The 21,685-nt window shown below is 38.1% G+C and overlaps 1 protein-coding gene across 1 annotated transcript in view; it reads right to left on the bottom strand.

Annotated features, from left to right (window-relative positions):
• The window catches only part of SLC9A9 (solute carrier family 9 member A9), a 559,615-nt gene that overhangs the window by 193,172 nt on the left and 344,758 nt on the right, over positions 1 to 21,685 (bottom strand). The window contains exon 12 of the mRNA XM_064586786.1: positions 8,966 to 9,119. Within this exon, the coding sequence (XP_064442856.1) occupies positions 8,966 to 9,119 (154 nt within the window). The remainder of the gene's footprint in view (positions 1 to 8,965; positions 9,120 to 21,685) is intronic.

Below are 21,685 nucleotides of genomic sequence, written 5' to 3'. Positions count from 1 at the left end.
AGAACATAGTTTTACATGGGGGTTGAGGGTAAGGAATATAAAGGAATATGAAGTCTACATTCAGATGAGTAAATTGGTTTTCTGTGTTTCATGACAGGAGGTATTTCTGAGGTCTGTGTATTGATACAAATTAATACAAAATATTCAAATTGGTACAAAATCAATGTAAAATAATAAAATTTATACAAATTGATGAAACAGTACAAATTAAGTATCAGATAAGATTCTAAGCAAAGCTTATGTAAAGAAGAAAATAGAAGCATGCTCTAGAATCTTCCTGAGCTGTTAGATAATGGTAATGCTTTTTGTGAGTGTTTTTCTTTAACAGGTTTATCATTTTGAATGCAGAAATAGGAGCTGTCTGTAAAATTGATGAATCTAGGTACTAGTTAAAATGAACTAAGGTCTCCAGGGACTATTTTTTTCCTGCTTCCCATGTAAACCATGCTTTCATAAATACAATTAATAATATTTATATGTATGTATGTGTGTGTATACATATGCCACAAGCAGTAAAAAAAGTGTTTGGATAAGAAAAGGCTCATAGTCGGTCATTTGGGTATTGTTACAGAAACATTTGTTGAGCACAGCAGTAGGTGTGCCCTAAATTCTTCATACATGCAACATTCAATCCTTATAACAATCCAAAGAGGTAGGTATTATTATTCCACTTTTATAGATAAGAAAATTGAGGGATAGAGAGGCTGAATTTATTGCTCAAGATCCCACAGCTCATAAGGGAATGAGGCAAGGTTGGTACCCACACCGTCCAGCTCCAGATTATATGTGCTGATTTACTATATTAATATACCAATGAAGCAAATTATGAAGCATGCATGAGACTTTGGTTACTAGAAAAGAAACCCAATGGAACACAACTAGATATTGAGGGAACTTAATTATCTGAATTCCTCCATTATATTAAATTGACATTTCCTCACCTCAGTAATAATGTCTGTAAGCAGGTGTATTTAACTCTGCTATTGTTTAAAATTAAAAAATACTACAAAGGACAGTTCTCCCATTACATCTATGTGTATTCCTATGATGGCTGTTATTAAAAACTTTGTAGTCAGTACGTATAAATGATAAAGAAAGCATTCTTGCATGGCATAAAATTTTTAACTAAAATAATGATAGTGGTGGAGACATTGTGCTATCTAGGTCATTCACTCTGCAAAGGACACAGGCCAGTGTATTAATTTTTTGTGTGATATGTGGAAGAGGCTGACAAAAGGCTGACGTGGGATCCTGAATGGGATTGGGAGATAGATGTGTAGGTGACAAATTCCTACAACTCCAAATTCCTGTAACTGAGGAAGACAAGCTTCCTCACTTGGCTACTTTGGACCAGGGTTAGCCTCGTTTACCTTTAACTGTTCTAGGTCAAAGAGAAAATCTGCACCAAAACATTTCTGCGCTGTATAAGCAAGTCAACCCAATCACTCATGATGGATGAAGATTTCCTGTGTTTGTTTTTAACAGGCCTGTCTTGGTTATAAAAGCACATCTCTTTTTCCCTAGAGGATTTGTTAATCGAAGTAGATTGCAGGCATCAGGAATAAGCTCATTTATTTAGGGCCACAGAAGAATAAACTAGTTAGGCATACAGGTCATGGGCTCAGGCTGCCTGGGCTGGGGTCTGGCTCTGCAGCTCAACAGCCCAACCCTGGGCTAGTTTGCCAGGCCTTGCCCACCCTAGAAGGTAGTTATTATTATCCCATTTTATAGATTAGATGCTGAGTCACAGGGAAGTTGTGTGCCTTGTACTTTGTTATCTAGTATCTGGCACAGATTAAGTACTTCATAATGACCATTACTGTTTGAGATGTTAGAAGCCAAAATCTGGAAGCTATAGAAATCTTGCTGAGGGCACTTTCTTTTTTTTTAAAGATTTTATTTATTTATTTGACAGAGAGAGACACAGCGAGATAGGGAACACAAGCAGGGGGAGTGGGAGAGGGAGAAGCGAGCTTCCCGCGGAGCAGGGAGCCCGATGTGGGGCTCGATCCCAGGACCCTGGGATCATGACCCGAGCCGAAGGCAGATACTTAATGACTGAGCCACCCAGGCATCCCAAAGAGCATTTTATTTTATTTTTTAAAAGATTATATTTATTTATTTGACAGAGAGAGACACAGCTAGAGAGGGAACACAAGCAGGGGGAGTGGGAGAGGGAGGAGCAGGCTTCCGGTGGAGCAGGGAGCCTGACGCAAGACTCTGGGATCATGACCTGAGCCGAAGGGAGATGCCTAATGACTGAGCCACCCAACGACTGAGCCACCCAGGCGCCCCAAGCACTTTGATTCTGAGCCCACCTTGACTCCATAATCACATTCAACACATTCTAAGCCATTCTTTTTTTAATTTTTTTTTAAAGATTTAATTTATTTGACAGAAAGAGAGAGAGCATAAGCAGGGGGAGTGGCAGGCAGAGGGAGAGGGAGAAGCAGACCCCGCCGAGCAGGGAACCCGATGTGGAGCTCGATCCCAGAACCCTGGGATCATGACCCGAGCCGAAGGCAGACGCTTAATGACTGAGCCACCCAGGCATCCCAAAGAGCATTTTATTTTATTTTTAAAAAGATTTTATTTATTTATTTGACAGAGAGAGACACAGCGAGAGAGAGAGCACAAGCAGGGGGAGTAGGAGAGGGAGAAGCAAGCTTCCCGCTGAGCAGGGAGCCCAACGCTGGGCTCGATTCCAGGACTCTGGGATCATGACCCGAGCCGAAGGCTGACGCTTAACGACTGAGCCACCCAGGTGCCCCCTGAGGGCACTTTCTAATGCTGTCTGGAATATAAGTTCTGTATTGCTCTGGTATGTAAGGCTTTCTGTACGGTGATTGAGATATTTTGAAGAGATAGGTCCAGCATTCCTATGTGGGAGAGCCCAGGAAAGGTTTGCACTATGCTATAGGCTCCATTCTCATGTGCTTGCGTAGCTCCATGTGGTGCCCTATCCTAAACCAAGGATGGGGCTACCAACCCAAATCAGTTGCCACAGCCAGAGAGTTCTGCCCTGTTGGTCTTTGAGGTTTATTTGTAAGCATGTGTGATCATTTGGTGGATAATCCTGTTTATTGGCTTCTGTAGGGAAAAGACTGACACCCTTGACCTCTCGTTTCCTGACTAACAGCAAAGCTAATCCTTGGAGACCGAGGGTTGGGTTTTCCTCACCACCAGTATTAATGTATTCCACAGAAGGGAGGAGATCCAGATTCTAATCAAGAAACCATTCTTTCTTTTACATGAAAACCTCCCAAATAATACTGCAGGGGTCTTTTCTTTTTCTCTAGAATTTTGAGAAACAAAGTTCTGTGATTTATTTGAAATGCTGCATTAAGAATATTTTATTATTTTTTAAAACAAAATAGCTTTAGGACAAGAAATCTGAATGTGCTTAAGACAAGACTTAATGGAGAATTTGTTTTATTTATTTATTTGTTTATTTATTTATTTTTGTTTCAGTATGTATGTATGCATGTATGTATGTATTTATATAGAGAGCGGGGGGGGGGGCGGGCAGAGGGAGAGGGAGAGAAAGAATCCTAAGCTGGCTCCACACCCAGCATGGAGCCTGATGCAGGGCTCAATCCCCTGACCCTGAGATCATGGCCTGAGCCAAAATCAAGAGTCAGATGCTTAACTGACTAAGCCATGGAGGCGCCCTCAAGTTTTTATTTAAATTCTAATTAGTTAACATATAGTGTAATATTGGTTTCAGGAGTAGAATTTAGTGTTTCATCACTTATATAGAATACCCAGTGCTCATCACAAGTGCCCTCCTTAATACCTATCACCCATTTAGCCCTTTCCCTGCCTACCTCCCCTCCAACAACACTCATTTGTTCTCTATAGTTAAGAGTCTCTTATGGTTTGCCTCCCTCTCTTTTTTTCCCCCTTCCCCTATGTTCATCTGTTGTGTTTCTTAAATTTCACATATAAGTGAAATCATCTGGTATTTGTCTTTCTCTGACTCATTTGTTTTGCTTAGCATAATGCACTTGAGCTCATCCATGTCATTGCAAATGGGAAGATTTCATTCTTTTTGATGGCTGGGTAATATGCCATTACAGATATATGATATATATATCAGTAGATGGGCATCTGGGCTCTTTCCATAATTTGGCTATATAGTGCTGCTATAAACACTGGGATGCATCTGTCTTTATTTTCTTTTTTAAGATTTTATTTATTTGAGAGAGAGAGTGAAAGAGAGAGAGAGCACAAGAGGGGGGAGCGGGAGAGGGAGAAGCAGACTCCCCGCTGAGCAGGGAGCCCGATGTGGGACTCGATCCCGGGAATCCAGGATCATGACCTGAGCTGAAGGCAGTTGTTTAACCAACTGAGCCACCCAGGCGCCCGGGATGCATCTGTCTTTGAATCAGTATTTTTGTATCCTTCGGGTAAATACCTAGTAGTGTAATTGCTAGGGCATAGAGTAGTTCTATTTTTAACTTTTTGAGGAACTTCCGTCCGTTTTCCAGAGCGGCTTCACCAGTTTGCATTCCCACCAACAGTGATAAGAGGGTTCCCCTTTCTCTGCATCCTTGCCAACATCTGTTGTTTCCTATGTTCTTAATTTTAGCTATTCTGACTGATGTGAGGTGATATCTCAGCATAGTTTTGATTTACGTTTCCCTGATGATGAATCATATTGAGCATTTTTTCACATGTCTGTTAGCCATTTGCATGTCTTCTTTGGAGAAATGTCTGTTTATTGTCTTCTGCCCATTTCTTAACTGGATTATTTGTTTTTTGGGGGTTGAGTTTGATAAGTTCTTTATAGATTTTGGATACTGGCTCTTTATCTGATATGTCATTTGTGAATATCTTCTCCCATTCTGTAGGTTGCCTTTTAGTTTTGTTGACTGTTTCCTTTGCTGTGCAGAAGCTTTTTATCTTGATAAAGTCCCAATAGTTCATTTTTGCTTTTGTTTCCCTTGCCTCTGGACACATGTCTAGTAAGAAGTTGCTGCGGCTGATGTCAAAGAGGTTGGTGCCTGTGTTCTCCTCTAGATTTTGATGGTGTCCTCTCTTCAATTTAGGTCTTTCATCAATTTTGAGTTTATTTTTGTCAGAAAGTGGTCCAGTTTCATTCCTTTGCATGTTGCTGTCCAGTTTTCCCAAAACCATTTATTGAACAGACTTTTTTCCATTAGATATTCTTTCCTGCTTTGTCAAAGATTAGTTGACCATATAGGTGTGCATCCATTTCTGGGGTTTTTATTCTGTTCCATTGATCTATGTGTCTGTTTTTGTGCCAGTACCATGCTGTCTTAATGACTACAGCTTTATAATATAGCTTGCAGTGCAGAATTGTGATGCCTCCAGCTTTGCTTTTCTTTTTCATGATTAATTTGGCTACTTGGGGTCTTTTCTGGTTCCACACAAATTTTAGAATTGTTTGTTTCGGCTCTGTGAAAAATGCTGGTGGTATTTTGATAAGGATTGCATTGAATGTTTAGATTGCTTTGGATTATGTAAAGATCATTCTGAATTTCCCTAAGCACAGGATCATTGCTGTTTTAAAGTCATTTCCATCAAAGTGCAATTCATAGTAATACTATCAATTGTTACCTCATCTAAAACATTTTATCTGCATCCTACTATGGTAGTTTGAGGCTAAATGGCACATTTTATTGGGGTAAAAACTAACTCAAGTACATACTAATAATTTAAAACAAAAGATGTAAAATTAAAAGAAATCAAGAAAGGAAGGCAATGTAAAGTGTATAAATAAATTATATACCAAGTGAGGATGTTTGTGTTTATTCATTATCACATTTTCATTCCTGCTTCTTGGGCTCCTCCATTCATGTCATTTTATTAAAGCTCCAATTAACTTATATTCTGGTATTTTATAGAAAGAGTCTGACATGAAAGTTGGTTAATGAGGCATTGCTCTGTAAACAAGCAAAGCCTTGATAAATACAGTCTAAATAAAGGACAACTATCATTTAAAAGCTATGATGGAACTGAAGATTTCTTTGACAACACTATAAACCATGATAGGGAAGTAGAGCATATGATGATGATATCATTAATACATGGTTGAACTAAATTTATGTCATGTTTGTGTGTACATTTGTACACACATTAACTTATGTTCCTATTCTTTTTTTAAAATTTCTTTTTCTTGGGGTCCCTGGGTGGCTCAGTTGTTAAGCATCTGCCTTCAACTCAGGTCGTGATCCCAGCGTCCTGGGACCGAGCCCCGCATCGGGCTCCCTACTCCACGGGAAGCCTGCTTCTCCCTCTCACTCCCCCTGCTTGTGTTCCCTCTCTCGTTGTCTCTCCCTCTCTATCAGATAAATAAATAAAATCTTAAAAAAAATAAAAATAAAAAATAAAATTTTTTCCTTTTTTGTTGTGGGGGAGGGGCAGAGGGAGAGGGAGAGAGAGAATCCCAAGCAGGCTCCACGCCCAAAGTGGAGACTAATGAGGGGCTCGATCTCACAACCCTGAGATAATGACCTGAGCCAAAATCAAGAGCTGGACACCTAACCAACTGAGCCACCCAGGGGCCCCTGTTCCTATTCTTTTATGTTTATTCTATTATGTTCTATTTCCCTCCCATTAATCAATGCATTGTGACTCTTCCGTCTCAAGTTAGCCCCTGCCTCCTTCCAGTATAGGTGTAAAGAGTTTAAATTGAGGGCTTTCCCTAAATATATCACAGCCCTGCTTTTAATGCTCTCCCCTCCTGGCTGGCCACGAAGTCTGGCCTTGAATCAGTCGGGCCATTTGGAGCTAATTTTCATTGGGGCATCTCCATGACCTGATAACCCCCAGTAGGCCATAATAATGCTGGCCTAAACTGACCTCCAGACCTGTTACCTGTGGATGCTATAGTTGACATCACTATCCTTCCTTATTGGGCCCTGTTGTATAACCTAGATAATCATTCTAACCTGCCTAAAGCCCCATTATTATACTCCCTGGATTACTATACGGTTCTGGGTATCAAGAGACTGCATAAGCTATGACATCTATTTGAAATCAATGGATACCTTTGGAAAACACTATAGGAGAATTAGGTAAACACTTTAGGGTAAAACACATTATTGATTTGGGGGGCGACCTCTTCAGGGTAAGAAAGACAACAGTAGAAAATAAGTGACATTTTAATTACTCTAGGAAAATGTTGATATCAGTACTTCATGTTCTGAATATTCTAATTTACCTGATGGAGTAGTTAATACTTTTATCTTGTACGGATTAGTATCCTCTAATTTTTGTTTTCTAAGCCCTAATATTTCCATGCATGGATCCACCTACTGAAATTTATTTTCCAGAAACCTGACACCACTATCTTGCTAACAGTTCACAGGGGACCCAGTGCTGTAGAGTTTAATGCAGTATGTATGCTCATCCACAGGAACCTACAGGAAGCTACTACTGCGAAGGAAATTGCAGGTCACATTTATAAGCCTAGAAAATAATTCAACAAGCATTTCAAAACACTCTCCATTCACCTTTGGTCAAAGCCCTTTAATGTGTTTATCAATAGTCACAGTACTTCAAGAAGTTCTTTATTTCCTTGAATTTGGTTTAATGTATGGTTACTTGGCCCAGTTTAAGCATAAGCTCTCTGCATCTCTTTTGAGTCCTGTTTCTATTTCCTCTTTGTCAAATAGAAAATTATCAGTAAGTGCTTAACAAAAAGCAATTTACATTGTGGTTATATTCATTTAATGTTTCATATAGCAATTATTTATTTAATCCTACTGTGTCCTAGGCACTGTGTTGGTACTGGCATAAGAATCCTTGTCTGAATCTTCTTGGAAGTCATTTTCCAGTCAGATGGATCTTTTCTTGTTAGATGTGATGGGTATGGAATTGCCTTACAGAGACTGAGTGGAGACCAAGGAGGGATTGCAAGATCATTAAGATGTATGGCACTGAGAAATAAAATGTGATTTACCTAAAGTACTGTTACATTCGGGGATCTGAAAATGAGAACCCAGGTCAAAGATATACTTAAATAAAGACAACAACATTTAAAAATAAATTTGCCTTTAATGCTCTTCCCTCCTGGCTGGTCGCCAAGTCTGGCCTTGAATCAATTGGGCCACTTGGAGCTAATTCCTGCTGGGGCATCTCCATGACCTGACAAGGCCATAATAATGTTGGACCTCCAGACCCTTCACCTGTGGATGCTATGGTTGACATCACTATCCTTCCTTATTGGGCCCTGCTGTATAACCTAGATAATCATTCTAACCTGCCTAAAGCCCCATTATTATACTGCGCTCTCCCTGCTATTCTGGATATCAAGAGACTGCATAAGCTATGACATCTATTTAAAATCAATGGATGCCACTATCCACTATCTATATACTTTAGGTTTATAGCGATCCTCTTCCAGGTACTTCTTGGAGGTTCCCCTGACTGAAGCTTCATTGCCTTTTCCTTTGAGAAATTGTCTAAACTGTGTCTATAGGAGTCCTCTGGCTAAACATATGGTTCACTAATCAAATACATTTAAGTACTTTCTGTGTCCCTAATTATATCCTAAGTGCTATAAGGAATTAAAAACAAAACAAATTTACTTTCTCCTTGGTATTACAGATTTTTTGTATAAATCCTGTTGAATTGTGAATATCTTGAGGACAAGACTTACATGTTTCTCATTTTTGTATACTCCAGAACATATTACATTGTATTCAATAAATACTGTTGAATGGAAGAATTCATAGATAAATAAATTCATTTCTAGAGACAGACTATAAACAGACATCAGCCTGAGATTTCTAGGACTCTTGGAAAAGTCAGTTCAGTTGGTGATAGGTCTAGCAGATGACAGAAGGTTTTACCTTGTGAATGAAGGTCAACTTCAGCCCAGGGCAAGTTAATGTTATAGACCTGCCATTGTACTCTGGACCAAATCAGCAACACCAGAAATGAAATAGTGCAGCCATGCCTTTTAATCATATCCTTTGTTAAACATGCCACTCACCTGATCTGAAGCCAAGTCAGCATGGGAGTTGTTCCTCCTCCAAACACCCAGACTGTGAAGAACACAAGGAGCAGTGTGGTGGTAAACATCATTTGTTTGGGCTGAGATTCTGTGTCCCGAATAGCCAGGGCAAATGCTATTGCTCCTCGTAAACCTTACAGGAAAAACCAAGAGAGAATAAGAGAAAATGAACATCTGCATGAATCTCATTCTCATTTTCCTGTCTGTATTCATCTTTACAATTTACTAAAAAACACAATTACTTTTTAAAATTAAACTTTTTGAGATAACTGTAGATTCATATGCTGTTGTGAGAAATAACATACTTCTTGTTTGCCCTTCCCCACTTTCCCCCCAGTGATAACATCTTGCAAAACCAGTATAATATCACAGCCAGGATTTTGATATTGATGCAGTCAAGATAGAGTAGATTCCCATCACCACCAACGTCCCTCATGTTGCCCTTTTATGACCACATATACTTCCTTCCCACACACTCCCTCCTTAATTTCTGGCAACCAGTAATCAATTCACCATTTCTATAACTGCCAGTTCAAGAATCAAATGGAATCATGCAGTATGTAGTTTTTTGGAATTGGCCTTTTTCACTCAGAATAATTTCCTGGATATTCATGCAGGTTGCTGAATGTATCAATAGTTTATCCCTTTTTATTGCTGAGTAGTAATCCACTATATGTTCCACAGTTTGTTTAACCATCTATCTGTTGAAGGGACATCTGGATTTCCAGTTTTATGGCTATTACAAAAAAGGCTGCTGTGTATGTATGTAAACATAAGTTTTCATTTCTCTATGGTAAATGCCCAGGAGTGTAATCACTGATTGCATATTTTTTTTAAGATTTTATTTATTTATTTGTGAGAGAGAGAATGAGAGAGAGCACATGAGAGGGGGGAGGGTCAGAGGGAGAAGCAGACTCCCTGCCGAGCAGGGAGCCCGATGCGGGACTCGATCCAGGGACTCCGGGATCATGACCTGAGCTGAAGGCAGTCGCTTAACCAACTGAGCCACCCAGGCGCTCACTGATTGCATATTTTTAAGAGAAATTACCAAATTGTTTGCCAGAGTGGCTAGACACCATTTATATTCCCACCAGAAATATAGAAGTCATTCATTTTCTCTGCATCCTCACCAGCATTTAATGTCACTATTTTTATTTTCACCATTCTGATAGGTGTGTGGTAATAGCTTATTGCGGTTTTAATTTGCATGTTTCTTTCTTTTCTTTTATTTACTTATTTTTCAAGTAGGCTCCACGACCAGTGTGGAGCCCTTAATTTGCATTTTTCTAATAACTAATGATGTTGAACATTTTTTAATGGGCTTATTTGTTATCTTTTTAAAATTTTGTTACAGTTTTTATTATTTAAAAAATTTTTTTTATTAATATATAATGTATTTGTTTCAGGGGTACAGGTCTGTGATTCATCAGTCTTACACAATTCACAGCACTCGCCATAGTACATACCCTCCCCAGTGTCCATCACTCAACCACCGCATCACTCCCACACCCCTCCACTCCAGCAAACCTGTTTGTTTCCTGAGATTAAGAGTCTCTTATGGTTTGTCTCCCTCTCTGGTTTCATCTTGTTTCATTTTCCCCTCCCTTCCCCTATGATCCTCTGTCTTGTTTCTCAAATTCCTCATATCAGTGAGATCATATGATACTTGTCTTTCTCTGATTGACTTATTTTGCTTAGCAATATCTTCTAGTTCCATCCATGTCATTGCAGATGGCAAGATTTCATTTTTTGATGGCTGCATAATATCCAAAATGAGTTTGGAAGTTTTCCTTCCATTTCTCTCTCTCTCTCTCTCTCTCTCTCTATATATATATATATATACCACATCTTCTTTATCCATTCATCTGTTGATGGACATCTAAGCTCTTTCCATAATTTGGTTATTGTGGACATTACTGCTATAAACATTGGGGTGCATGTGCCCCTTCGGATCACTACATTTGTATCTTTGGGGTAAATACCCAGTAGTGCAATTGCTGGGTCATAGGGTAGCTCTATTTTCAACTTTTTGAGGAACCTCCATACTGTTTTCCAGAGTGGCTGCACCAGCTTGCATTCCCACCAACAGTGTAGGAGGGTTCCCCTTTCTCCACATCCTCGCCAACATCTGTTGTTTCCTGAGTTGTTAATTTTAGCCATTCTGACTGGTGTAAAGTGGTATCTCATTGGGGTTTTGATTTGTATTTCCCTGATGCCAAGTGATATTGAGCACTTTTTCATGTGTCTGTTGGCTGTTTGGATATCTTCTTTGGAAAAATGTCTGTTCATGTCTTTTGCCCATTTCTTGATTGGATTCTTTGTTCTTTGGGTGTTGAGTTTGGTAAATTCTTTATAGATTTTGGATACTAGCCCTTTATCTGATATGTCATTTGCAAATATCTTCTCCCATTCTGTTGGTTGTCTTTTGGTTTTGTTGACTGTTTCCTTTGCTGTGCAAAAGCTTTTTATCTTGATGAAGTCCTAAGAGTTCATTTTTGCCCTTGCTTCCCTTGCCTTGGGCAATGTTTCTAGGAAGAAGTTGCTGCGGCTGAGGTCAAAGAGGTTGCTGCCTGTGTTCTCCTCAAGGATTTTGATGGACTCCTGTCTCACATTTAGGTGTTTCAACCATTTGGAGTCTATTTTTGTGTGTGGTGTAAGGAAATGGTCCAGTTTCATTCTTCTGCATGTGGCTGTCCAATTTTCCCAACACCATTTGTTGAAGAGACTGTCTTTTTTCCATTGGACATTCTTTCCTGCTTTGTCAAAGATAAGTTGACCATAGAGTTGACGGTCCATTTCTAGGCTCTCTATTCTGTTCCATTGATCTATGTTTCTGTTTTTGTGCCAGTACCATACTGTCTTGATGATTATAGCTTTGTAATAGAGCTTGAAGTCTGGGATTGTGATGCCACCAGCTTTGCTTTTTTTTTTTTTTCCAACATTCCTCTGGCTATTCGGGGTCTTTTCTGGTTCCATACAAATTTTAGGATTATTTGTTCCATTTTTTTGAAAAAAGTGGATGGTATTTTGATAGGGATTGCATTGAATGTGTAGACTGCTCTAGGTAGCATAGACATTTTCACAATATTTGTTCTTCCAATCCATGAGCATGGAACGTTTTTCCATTTCTTTGTGTCTTCCTCAATTTCTTTCATGAGTATTCTATAGTTTTCTGAGTACAGATCCTTTGCCTCTTTGGTTGGATTTATTCCTAGGTATCTTATGGTTTTGGGTGCAATTATAAATGGGATTGACTCCTTAATTTCTCTTTCTTGTCTTGTTGTTGGTGTATAGGAATGCCACTGATTTCTGTGCATTGATTTTATATCCTGCCACTTTACTGAATTCCTGTATGAGTTCTAGCAGTTCTGGGATTGAATCTTCTGGGTTTTCCACATAATGTATCATATCATCTGCAAAAAGTGAGAGTTTCACTTCTTTGCCGATTTGGATGCCTTTTATTTCTTTTTGTTGTCTGATTGCTGAGGCTAGGACTTCTAATACTATGTTGAATAGTAGTGGTGATAGTGGACATCCCTGCCGTGTTCCTGACCTTAGGGGGAAAGCTCTCAGTTTTTCCCCATTGAGTATGATATTCATTGTGGATTTTTCATTGATGGCTTTTATGATATTGAGCTATGTACCCTCTATACCTACACTGTGAAGAGTTTTGATCAAGAAAGGATGCTGTACTTTGTCAAATGCATTTTCTGCATCTACTGAGAGGATCATATGGTTCTTGTTCTTTCTTTTATTAATGTATTGTATCACATTGATTGATTTGCAGATGTTGAACCAATCTTGCAGCCCAGGAATAAATCCCACTTGGTCGTGGTGAATAATCCTTTTAATGTACTGTTGGATTCCATTGGCTAGTATTTTGGTGAGAATTTTTGCATCCACATTCATCAGGGATATTGGTCTGTAATTCTTTTTGATGGGGTCTTTGTCTGGTTTTGGGATCAAGGTAATGGTGGCCTCATAAAATGAGTTTGGAAGTTTTCCTTCCATTTCTATTTTTTGGAACAGTTTCAGAAGAATAGGTATTAATTCTTTTTGAAATGTTTGGTAGAATTCCCCTGGGAAGCCATATGGCCCTGGGCTCATTTGTTGGGAGATTTTTGATGTCTGCTTCAATTTCCTTAGTGGTTATGGGTCTGGTCAAGTTTTCTATTTCTTCCTGGTTCAGTTTTGGTAGTTGATACATCTCTAGGAATGCATCCATTTCTTCCAGATTATCTAATTTGCTGGCATAGAGTTGCTCATAATATGTTCTTATAATTGTTTGTATTTCTTTGATGATGGTTGTGATCTCTCCTTTTTCATTCATGATTTTGTTGATTTGGGTCCTTTCTCTTTTCTTTTTGATAAGTCTGGCCAGGGGTTTATCAATCTTGTTAATTCTTTCAAAGAACCAGCTCCTAGTTTTGTTGATCTGTTCTACTGATCTTTTGGTTTCTATTTCATTGATTTCTGCTCTGATCTTTATTATTTCTCTTCTCCTGCTGGGTTTAGGCTTTATTTGCTGTTTTCTCTCCAGCTCCTTTAGGTGTAGGGTTAGGTTGTGTATTTGAAACCTTTCTTGTTTCTAGAGAAAGTCTTGTATTGCTATATACTTTCCTCTTAGGACTCCCTTTGCTGCATCCCAAAGATTTTGAATAGTTGTGTTTTCATTTTCATTTGTTTCCATGAATTTTTAAAATTATTCTTTAATTTCCTGGTTGATCCATTCATTCTTTAGTAGGATGCTCTTTAGTCTCCATGTATTTGAGTTCTTTCCAACTTTCCTCTTGTGGTTGAATTCTAGTTTCAAAGCATTGTGGTTCAAAAATATGCAGGGAATGATTCCAATCTTTATTGGTTGAAACCTGATTTGTGACCCAGGTTGTGATCTATTCTGGAGAATGTTCCATGTGCACTAGAGAAGAACGTGTATTCTGTTGCTTTGGGATGGAATGTTCTGAATATATCTATGAAGTCCATCTGGTCCAGTGTGTCATTTAAAGCCTTTATTTCCTTGCTGATGTTTTGCTTGGATGATCTGTCCATTTTAGTGAGGGGGGTGTTAAAGTCCCCTACTATTATTGTATTATTTTTGATGTGTTTCTTTGATTTTGTTATTAATTGGCTTATATAATTGGCTGCTCCCATGTTAGGGGCATAGATATTTACAATTGTTAGATCTTCTTGTTGGATAGACCCTTTAAGTATGATGTAGTGTCCTTTCTCATCTCTTATTATAGTCTTTGGTTTAAAATCTAATTAGTCTGATATAAGGATTGCCACCCCAGCTTTCTTTTGATGTCCATTAGCATGGTAAATGGAATGGTTTTCCACCCCTTCACTTTCTTCTTTTTTTTTTTTTAAGATTTTATTTATTTATTTGACAGAGAGAGACACAGCGAGAGAGGGAACACAAGCAGGGGGAGTGGGAGAGGGAGAAGCAGGCGTCCTGCCGAGCAGGGAGCCTGATGCGGGGCTCGATCCCAGGACCCTAGGATCATGACCTGAGCCAAAGGCAGACGCTTAATGACTGAGCCACCCAGGCGCCCCTCCACCCCTTCACTTTCAATCTGGAGGTGCCTTTAAGTCTAAAATGCGTCTCTTGCAGACAGCATATCGATGGGTCTTAGTTTTTTTATCCAATCTGATACCCTGTGTCTTTTGATTGGAGCATTTAGCCCATTTACATTCAGAGTAACTATTGAAAGATATGAATTTAGTGCCATTGTATTGCCTGTAAGGTGACTGTTACTGTATATTGTCTGTGTTCCTTTCTGGTCTATGTTACTTTTAGGCTCTCTCTTTGCTTAGAGGACCCCTTTCAAGATTTCTTGTAGGGCTGGTTTCGTGTTTGCAAATTCCTTTAGTTTTTGTTTGTCCTGGAAGCTTTTTATCTCTCCTTCTATTTTCAATGACAGCTTAGCTGGATATAGTATTCTTGGCTGCATATTTTTCTCATTTAGTGCTCTGAATATATCATGCCAGTCCTTTCTGGCCTGCCAGGTCTCTGTGGATAGGTCTGTTGCCAATCTAATGTTCTACCATTGTAGGTTACCAACCTCTTGTCCTGTGCTGCTTTCAGGATTTTCTCTTTGTCTCTGAGACTTGTAAGTTTTACTATTAGATGTCGGGGTGTTGACCTATTTTTATTGGTTTTGAGGGGGGTTCTCTGTGCGTCCTGGATTTTGATGCCTGTTTCCTTCCCCAAATTAGGGAAGTTCTCTGCTATAATTTGCTCCACTATACCTTCTGCCCCTCTCTCTCTTTCTTCTTCTTCTGGGATCCCAATTGTTCTAATATTGTTTCATCTTATGGTGTCACTTATCTCTTGAATTCTCCCCTCATGATCCAGTAGTTGTTTATCTTTCTTTTTCTCAGCTTCTTTATTCTCCATCATTTGGTCTTCTATATCATTAATTCTCTCTTCTGACTAATTTATCCTAGCAGTTAGAGCCTTCATTTTTGATTGCACCTCATTAATAGCCTTTTTGATTTCAACTTGGTTAGATTTTATTTCTCCAGAAAGGGATTCTCTAGTCTCGTCTATGCTCTTTTCGAGCCCAGCTAGTATCTTTATAATCGTCATTCTGAACTCTAGTTCCCACATCTTACTAATGTCTGTATTGATTAGGTCCCTGGTGGTCGTTACTGCCTCTTGTTCTTTTTTTTTGAGGTGATTTTTTCCATCTTGCCATTTTGTCCAGAGGAGAATAGATGAATGAGAGAACAAAATGCTAAAAGGGTAACAACAACCCCAGAAAAATATACACTAAACAAATCAGAAGAGACCCCAAATTGGGGGGAAAAGAAAGAGAAAAAAAAACAAAGAATATGATCAGGCTGGTGAATATAACAGAGCCACACACTAGATTTTGGGTGTATTTTGGTCTGTTAGAAGAAATTGCCTCCTAAAATTTTAAAGAAAGAAAAACTTGTATCTATCTGTCTATCTATCTATCTATATCTATCTATCTATCTATCATCTATCATCTATCTATCTATTATACATATACACACACAAATTTAGGTCTCCTACTCCTGCGCCATCTTGCTCCTCTTATTTGTCCTCCTATTTGTTATCTTTATACCTTCTTGGGTGAAATGGCTCTTCATATCTTTATCTCATTTTCTTTTTTTTTTTAATCTTTTTTAAAAATCTTTTTTTTTTTTTTTTAAAGATTTTATTTACTTATTTGACAGAGAGAGATACAGTGAGAGAGGGAACACAAGCAGGGGGAGTGGGAGAGGGAGAAGCAGGCTTTCCACTGAGCAGAGAGCCTGATGCGGGGCTTTATCCCAGGACCCTGGGATCATGACCTGAGCTGAAGGCAGATACTTAATGACTGAGCCACCTAGGTGCCCCTAAATCTCATTTTCTAAATGAGTTATTGGATTTTTGGATGTTGAGTTTTGAGAGTTCTTTATACATTCTAGGTAATATCCTTTGTTGGATATATGGTTTGCAAATATGTCCTCCCATTTCATAGCTTTTTGTTGATGAAGTCTAATCTGTTGATTTTTCCTTTTATGAATCATGTTTGTAGTCAAGTCTAAGAATTCTTCACTTAGCTCTAGTTCCCAAAGATTTTCCCCTATCTTTTTAAAATTTGTTTCTAAAAGTTGTATAACTTTACATTTTACATTTAAGTCCCTGATTATTTGAATTAATTTTTGTATAAGGTGTGAAGTTTAGGTGGAGATTCCTTTTTTTTTTGCCTATGGATATCTAATGTTTTCATTGAATTGCCTTTGCAACTTTGTCAAAAATCAGTTGGGCATATGTGTGTGGATCTATTCCTGGGTTCTCTATTCTATTCCATTTATCTCTGTCTGTCCCTCATCTAATGGCACTGTGTCTTGATTACTGTAGATATATAGTAGGCTTTAATATTGGATAGAATGATTCTTATAGTTTGTTTTCAGAATCATTTTTACTATTCTAGGTCTTTTGCCTTCCATAAAATTTTAGAATGATAGTGTGTATATCTACAAAATTTTTTTTCTGGGCACAATTACTTTTAAAAAATCAAATGTGTCAGACAATAAGGAAAACCAAGCTTATGGACTATTGAAATTAATAAATAATTAACTAACATTTAAGAATTACTCTAGCCTGAGTACATACTATAATAAATTCTATAATCTAAGCTACCTATTAAACCTGTTTTTCTTGTTTTTTCTTCTTTAATAACAATATGCTAAGTGAATTTTTATGAATCTACATTAAATGTATTTGCAAGAAAAGTTATGTTAAAATTTCAAATCAAAGTGTGATGACACAAATAGAAACAGAGATGAAGACTTTAATGAAGAATAAATAAAAGCACAAATAGTAAAGTAATAAAGTTAAAATGGAAGATCTCTCTTGGGTAACACAAGACTTACAAGACCCTTATGGGCCCTGTTATATCAGATAACAGGGCAAATAAACATTTATAATGACAGCAAGAATAAGTCAATGAGGTAGGGATTTGGTTGTTTTTATAAGATGGTTTGAACCACGTACATTTCAATTGTCCACTTTTTATAATATTTACTGTATCTAAACTTCCAAATTTTTATTCATACATTAAAAGAATCTTAGAAATTGGACACAGGGTAGGATGAAGAAAACTATAGCCTGGCTTTTATCCCTGGGTTCCCAACTTAGATATAATGTTCCTTTCTTATCTCCATGCCACCAATATACAAGAAACAAGTGGCATAACACAAGATCCAGAGGATTAGGCTAGAGAGACTTAATATATTCTGCCTGAAACAAGGAAACCTCACTAAGAGAGAGGAACATGCACTCTGATTATAAAATACCTTGAAGGAACAAAATGTAATGGGGGAAGGAAATTATTCTAAATTTCCATGTAGACAAGGAAATGGCCTGAAGATAAGGTAGATATTAATATAAAAAATTCTTATACATCAGAAATTCTGAACACTTGAGATGACCGTACTCAAGAAGTAAAGTTCTCCATCATAGGTGTTCGTGAATTCAGGCCCAGCTGGGAACAAAAGAGTGGGGATATTAATAACCCTTAATACTGGGGAATATTTTAATAATGTTCTCTTCTGGAAATACAAATCATGTCATTAGGGAACAGAAACTAAAAGAAACAGTCTTGCAACAGACTTCTGTATCAGAGGAGAGAATTTATAGGTCAAGGTAAAGCTCCTAGCAGTGTTTAATCACAGTACAGGATTGGAGATAGAAGGTGATCTTTTCATTTTCTCTTTTTCTCAAGCTCACATTGTTAGAAATGTTCATAAAGCAGCATTACTCCAAATTAGGTGGTGAGTATTAGAAGTATTAAGTGATGAGACTTTAAGTATTTCATATTTTATTGAATATGTGTGTGTGTTTTTACTTTGAGTTTTTGTGAGAAAGAAGAGAGTAGAGATTAGAATAAACGAAAAAGTTATTATATCATGCTTATTGTAAACTCTTTCATGTTAGATATCAAGGACAAGAAAGTATACAATCATTTATTTTCCTAAATATGTTTAATAATGTATTGTTATTATATTAAACTAGCATAACTATGCTTTTAAATCTCAATTATCTATACATGAGCAGTTCTTGGTTTAAAACTATACTCAGGGGCGCCTGGGTGGCTCATTCGTTAAGCGTCTGCCTTCGGCTCAGGTCATGATCCCAGGGTCCTAGGATCGAGTCCCGCATCAGGCTCCCTGATCAGCAGGAAGTCTGCTTCTCCCTCTCCCACTCCCCCTGCTTGTGTTCCCTCTCTTGCTGTGTCTCTCTCTGTCAAATAAAATCTTTAAAAAAAAAACAACAAAAAACTATACTCAAAAGATAGCTGTTATTCTGACTTTCATGAAATACATATCCCATATATAAAACTTTATATTTATAGGAAATTAAATGTAAAAATCTTTGAAAAAAAAAAAAAAAAGGAAAAGTTCAGCCACTGCCTTTTAGTTGTGGCAGGTTGAGAAATATGCTAAAAGGGCCAAACGCCAAAATGTTGGACAAGAGGATGCTTTTGTAATGATGATCATCTGAAAAACCACAGATATAGGATGCTTTTAGAGAAGGGATTGTTTGTAGCTCTGGTCACATGTGGCACATATGGCATATGCCACTTGTGTGATAGCCTGGCACCATGGGAAGCATGGAACTGAGACAGTTGAGGTTGCTAAGTGGACAAAGTGAAGCTATTTTAGAGCTCCAGATAAGAACTCATCCTTTATGATTTCAAAGTTATTTATCACACATTTGGACCCTAGATAATTGTCAATCAATGGTCATTCATTGTTTCATTCAATATCTAAATATGTGTCTTAGTCTACCATAACAAAATACCATATGGGCTGCCATATTGAAATACCATAGGCTGGGTAGCTGCAACAACAGAAATTTATTTCTCACAGTTCTGGAGGCTGTCATGCCCAAGAGCAGAATGCCAGCATGGTTGGGTTCTGATGAGAGCTCTTCTCCTGACTTTCAGAAGGCTACTTTCTTGTGCAAAAGCAAGCTCCATATGGTGTCTCCTCTTATAAGGGCAGTAATGCCATCGTAGGGGACCCACCCTCATAATGATGTGGGAAAAAAGGCAAAAGAAAAACTAAATTTCCTTACTACTTATAGCCCACCGACAAGTCCTTGAAATTGGAAGGGTGACATTCCTCTAGGAACTCAGCTGCCTCTATGTTAACACTTTGCTGAGGGCAAAAGGCAATCTTAGTCTGACCCCCCAGGATCCTATAAGTCTACTTTAACATATAAAAATTCCTTTGGAAACTTCCTTTATCTCTACCCCCCAAGATATATGTTGGTAATCATCCCCTAAGAATATGACCCACGGGTATATATCTGAAGGGTCTCATGACTCAGGCTTTATTAGACAGTAATAAATGACTTTTTCCTAACAATAGCTAGCCCCCTCAAGGTCCTGGAAACCTTGCTTCCAAAATTCCTTAGAGACTTACGCTATCCCTAGTACCCTCCCAATTTGAAAGTATATAATGGGCCACTCCTCATGACCTCAGTGCAGCACTTTCTGCCCATTGGTCCCGTCCCTGTGCTTTAATAAAACCAACTTTTTGCACCAAAGACGTCTCAAGAATTCTTTCTTGGCCATCGGCCCTGAATGCCAACATCTTTCCTATATCAATAACATCATCAAAAACTAATTATCTCCCCCAAAACCCCATCTCCAAATACCATTATGTTGGGGTTAGGACTTCAACAAATGAATTTGAAGGGACACAATTCAGTCCATCTGCTTTGTGGAGATTCTATGCTCACCTATCCTATCTATTTAACATGGATGTGGGAAACAGTTGGCTTTAGGATTGAAGTAAATTACTTCAGCTACTAGCAAAATACTAGAAATGAAAAATTAATATGGACATAGGAGTTTCTTTTAGCAAAACACTATTTCCAAAGAATATCCATTTTGCTTGGAAACTCAGAAAGTCTAGAACTCATTGTCAAAGCTTGTGTTTTGTTTTGTCTTATGGGTACGTTGACCCTTTGGATTTACCTTTCTTTTTTCTCTTTATTTTAGCCAACTAATGGAAATGATTCTATGCTTTTGGGGGTTGATAGACTATACCATTTCATTTTAGATGGGTTTACTTTGCAGAGATATGATATATTTCACATACTCAGTTAGAAAGTTAGCATCATCTTGGGGAATAAAAGAATTACCTGCAATTAAGTGTGGTTTCTTTTAAAATTGGCCTCTAAGGGTATGTTAATTATGTTTATGTTCTATTCATAACAATAGAAGACTATTGAACCAAGGAAAGCTTTCTAGCAAGGACCCCCTGCTGCAGAAACCGTGCAGCTTCCTGTTTACCTTTAAAGAGCAAAAGTGAAACTTAATCTGCTATAAATTTGCAAATGTGCTCTGAATGGTTGAAGGTTAGATACAGCTACATTTAAATCACAGGAATATAAGTACTCCCTAGGGCATCTTGACTGAAGTTGCAAAGCAACAGTCAAAAGCTAAACATTTATTGAGCACTCACTGTGTACTACACATTACCCAAGACACAGTGGGTAAATGCAATAATGAGGAAGGTTGGGCTTCCCTATTCCAGGGCTCATGGTCCTGCAAAAGTGAATCTTTTAACAGGTAAATGGGAATAAGGTGTATTAGATGTGAAGTGTACACTTTGCGTGTATAGTCTGATAAAAAAGATAAGATTGTTAAGTTTCATGAGGTTCCAAATCATGACTATTGTCAACAGATAAGCAATGTTTAAGGAGCTGAAATCAATGGTGGGGTCAAAGAAGTCTGCATACATGGTTTTCTATGCCTGAGTCATTTTCTCCCATCCTAACTCTCTCCAATTCTTTCTTTTTATAACTCTCACCCAAACTTCACCTAATTCCAACTGATCCTCAGAGCTCACCTGAGCCACCGATTTCTCTATGAAGGCTCCTCTGAGGTCTGGGCCTGGGTTGGGCTAATTTATATGCCTAGTACAACCTGTGCTTGCCTTATCAGGGGATTTATGACATTACATTCATTACATTGCAATTGGCTAGTTGCTGCTTATCCACAACACCTACAGCAATGCCAACCACATAATAGGTGCTCAATAAATATTTGTTGATCAATGAATGCATGAATGTTCTGATTCTTCCGTTCCTGATTACATATAGCAAAATGATTGATACCTTCTAGTTCAATGAAATGGTTCAGTAATTGTTTCTACCAGTCCGGCTTCTGC

Source organism: Mirounga angustirostris, unplaced genomic scaffold (assembly GCF_029215605.1).
Source record: "Mirounga angustirostris isolate CCGP_5_RB_7025 unplaced genomic scaffold, mMirAng1.0.hap1 SCAF_1, whole genome shotgun sequence".
NCBI classification, from domain to species: Eukaryota; Metazoa; Chordata; class Mammalia; order Carnivora; family Phocidae; genus Mirounga; species Mirounga angustirostris.
Note: the sequence above shows the minus strand (reverse complement) of the source record. Positions and strands in the feature narration are given on the sequence as shown.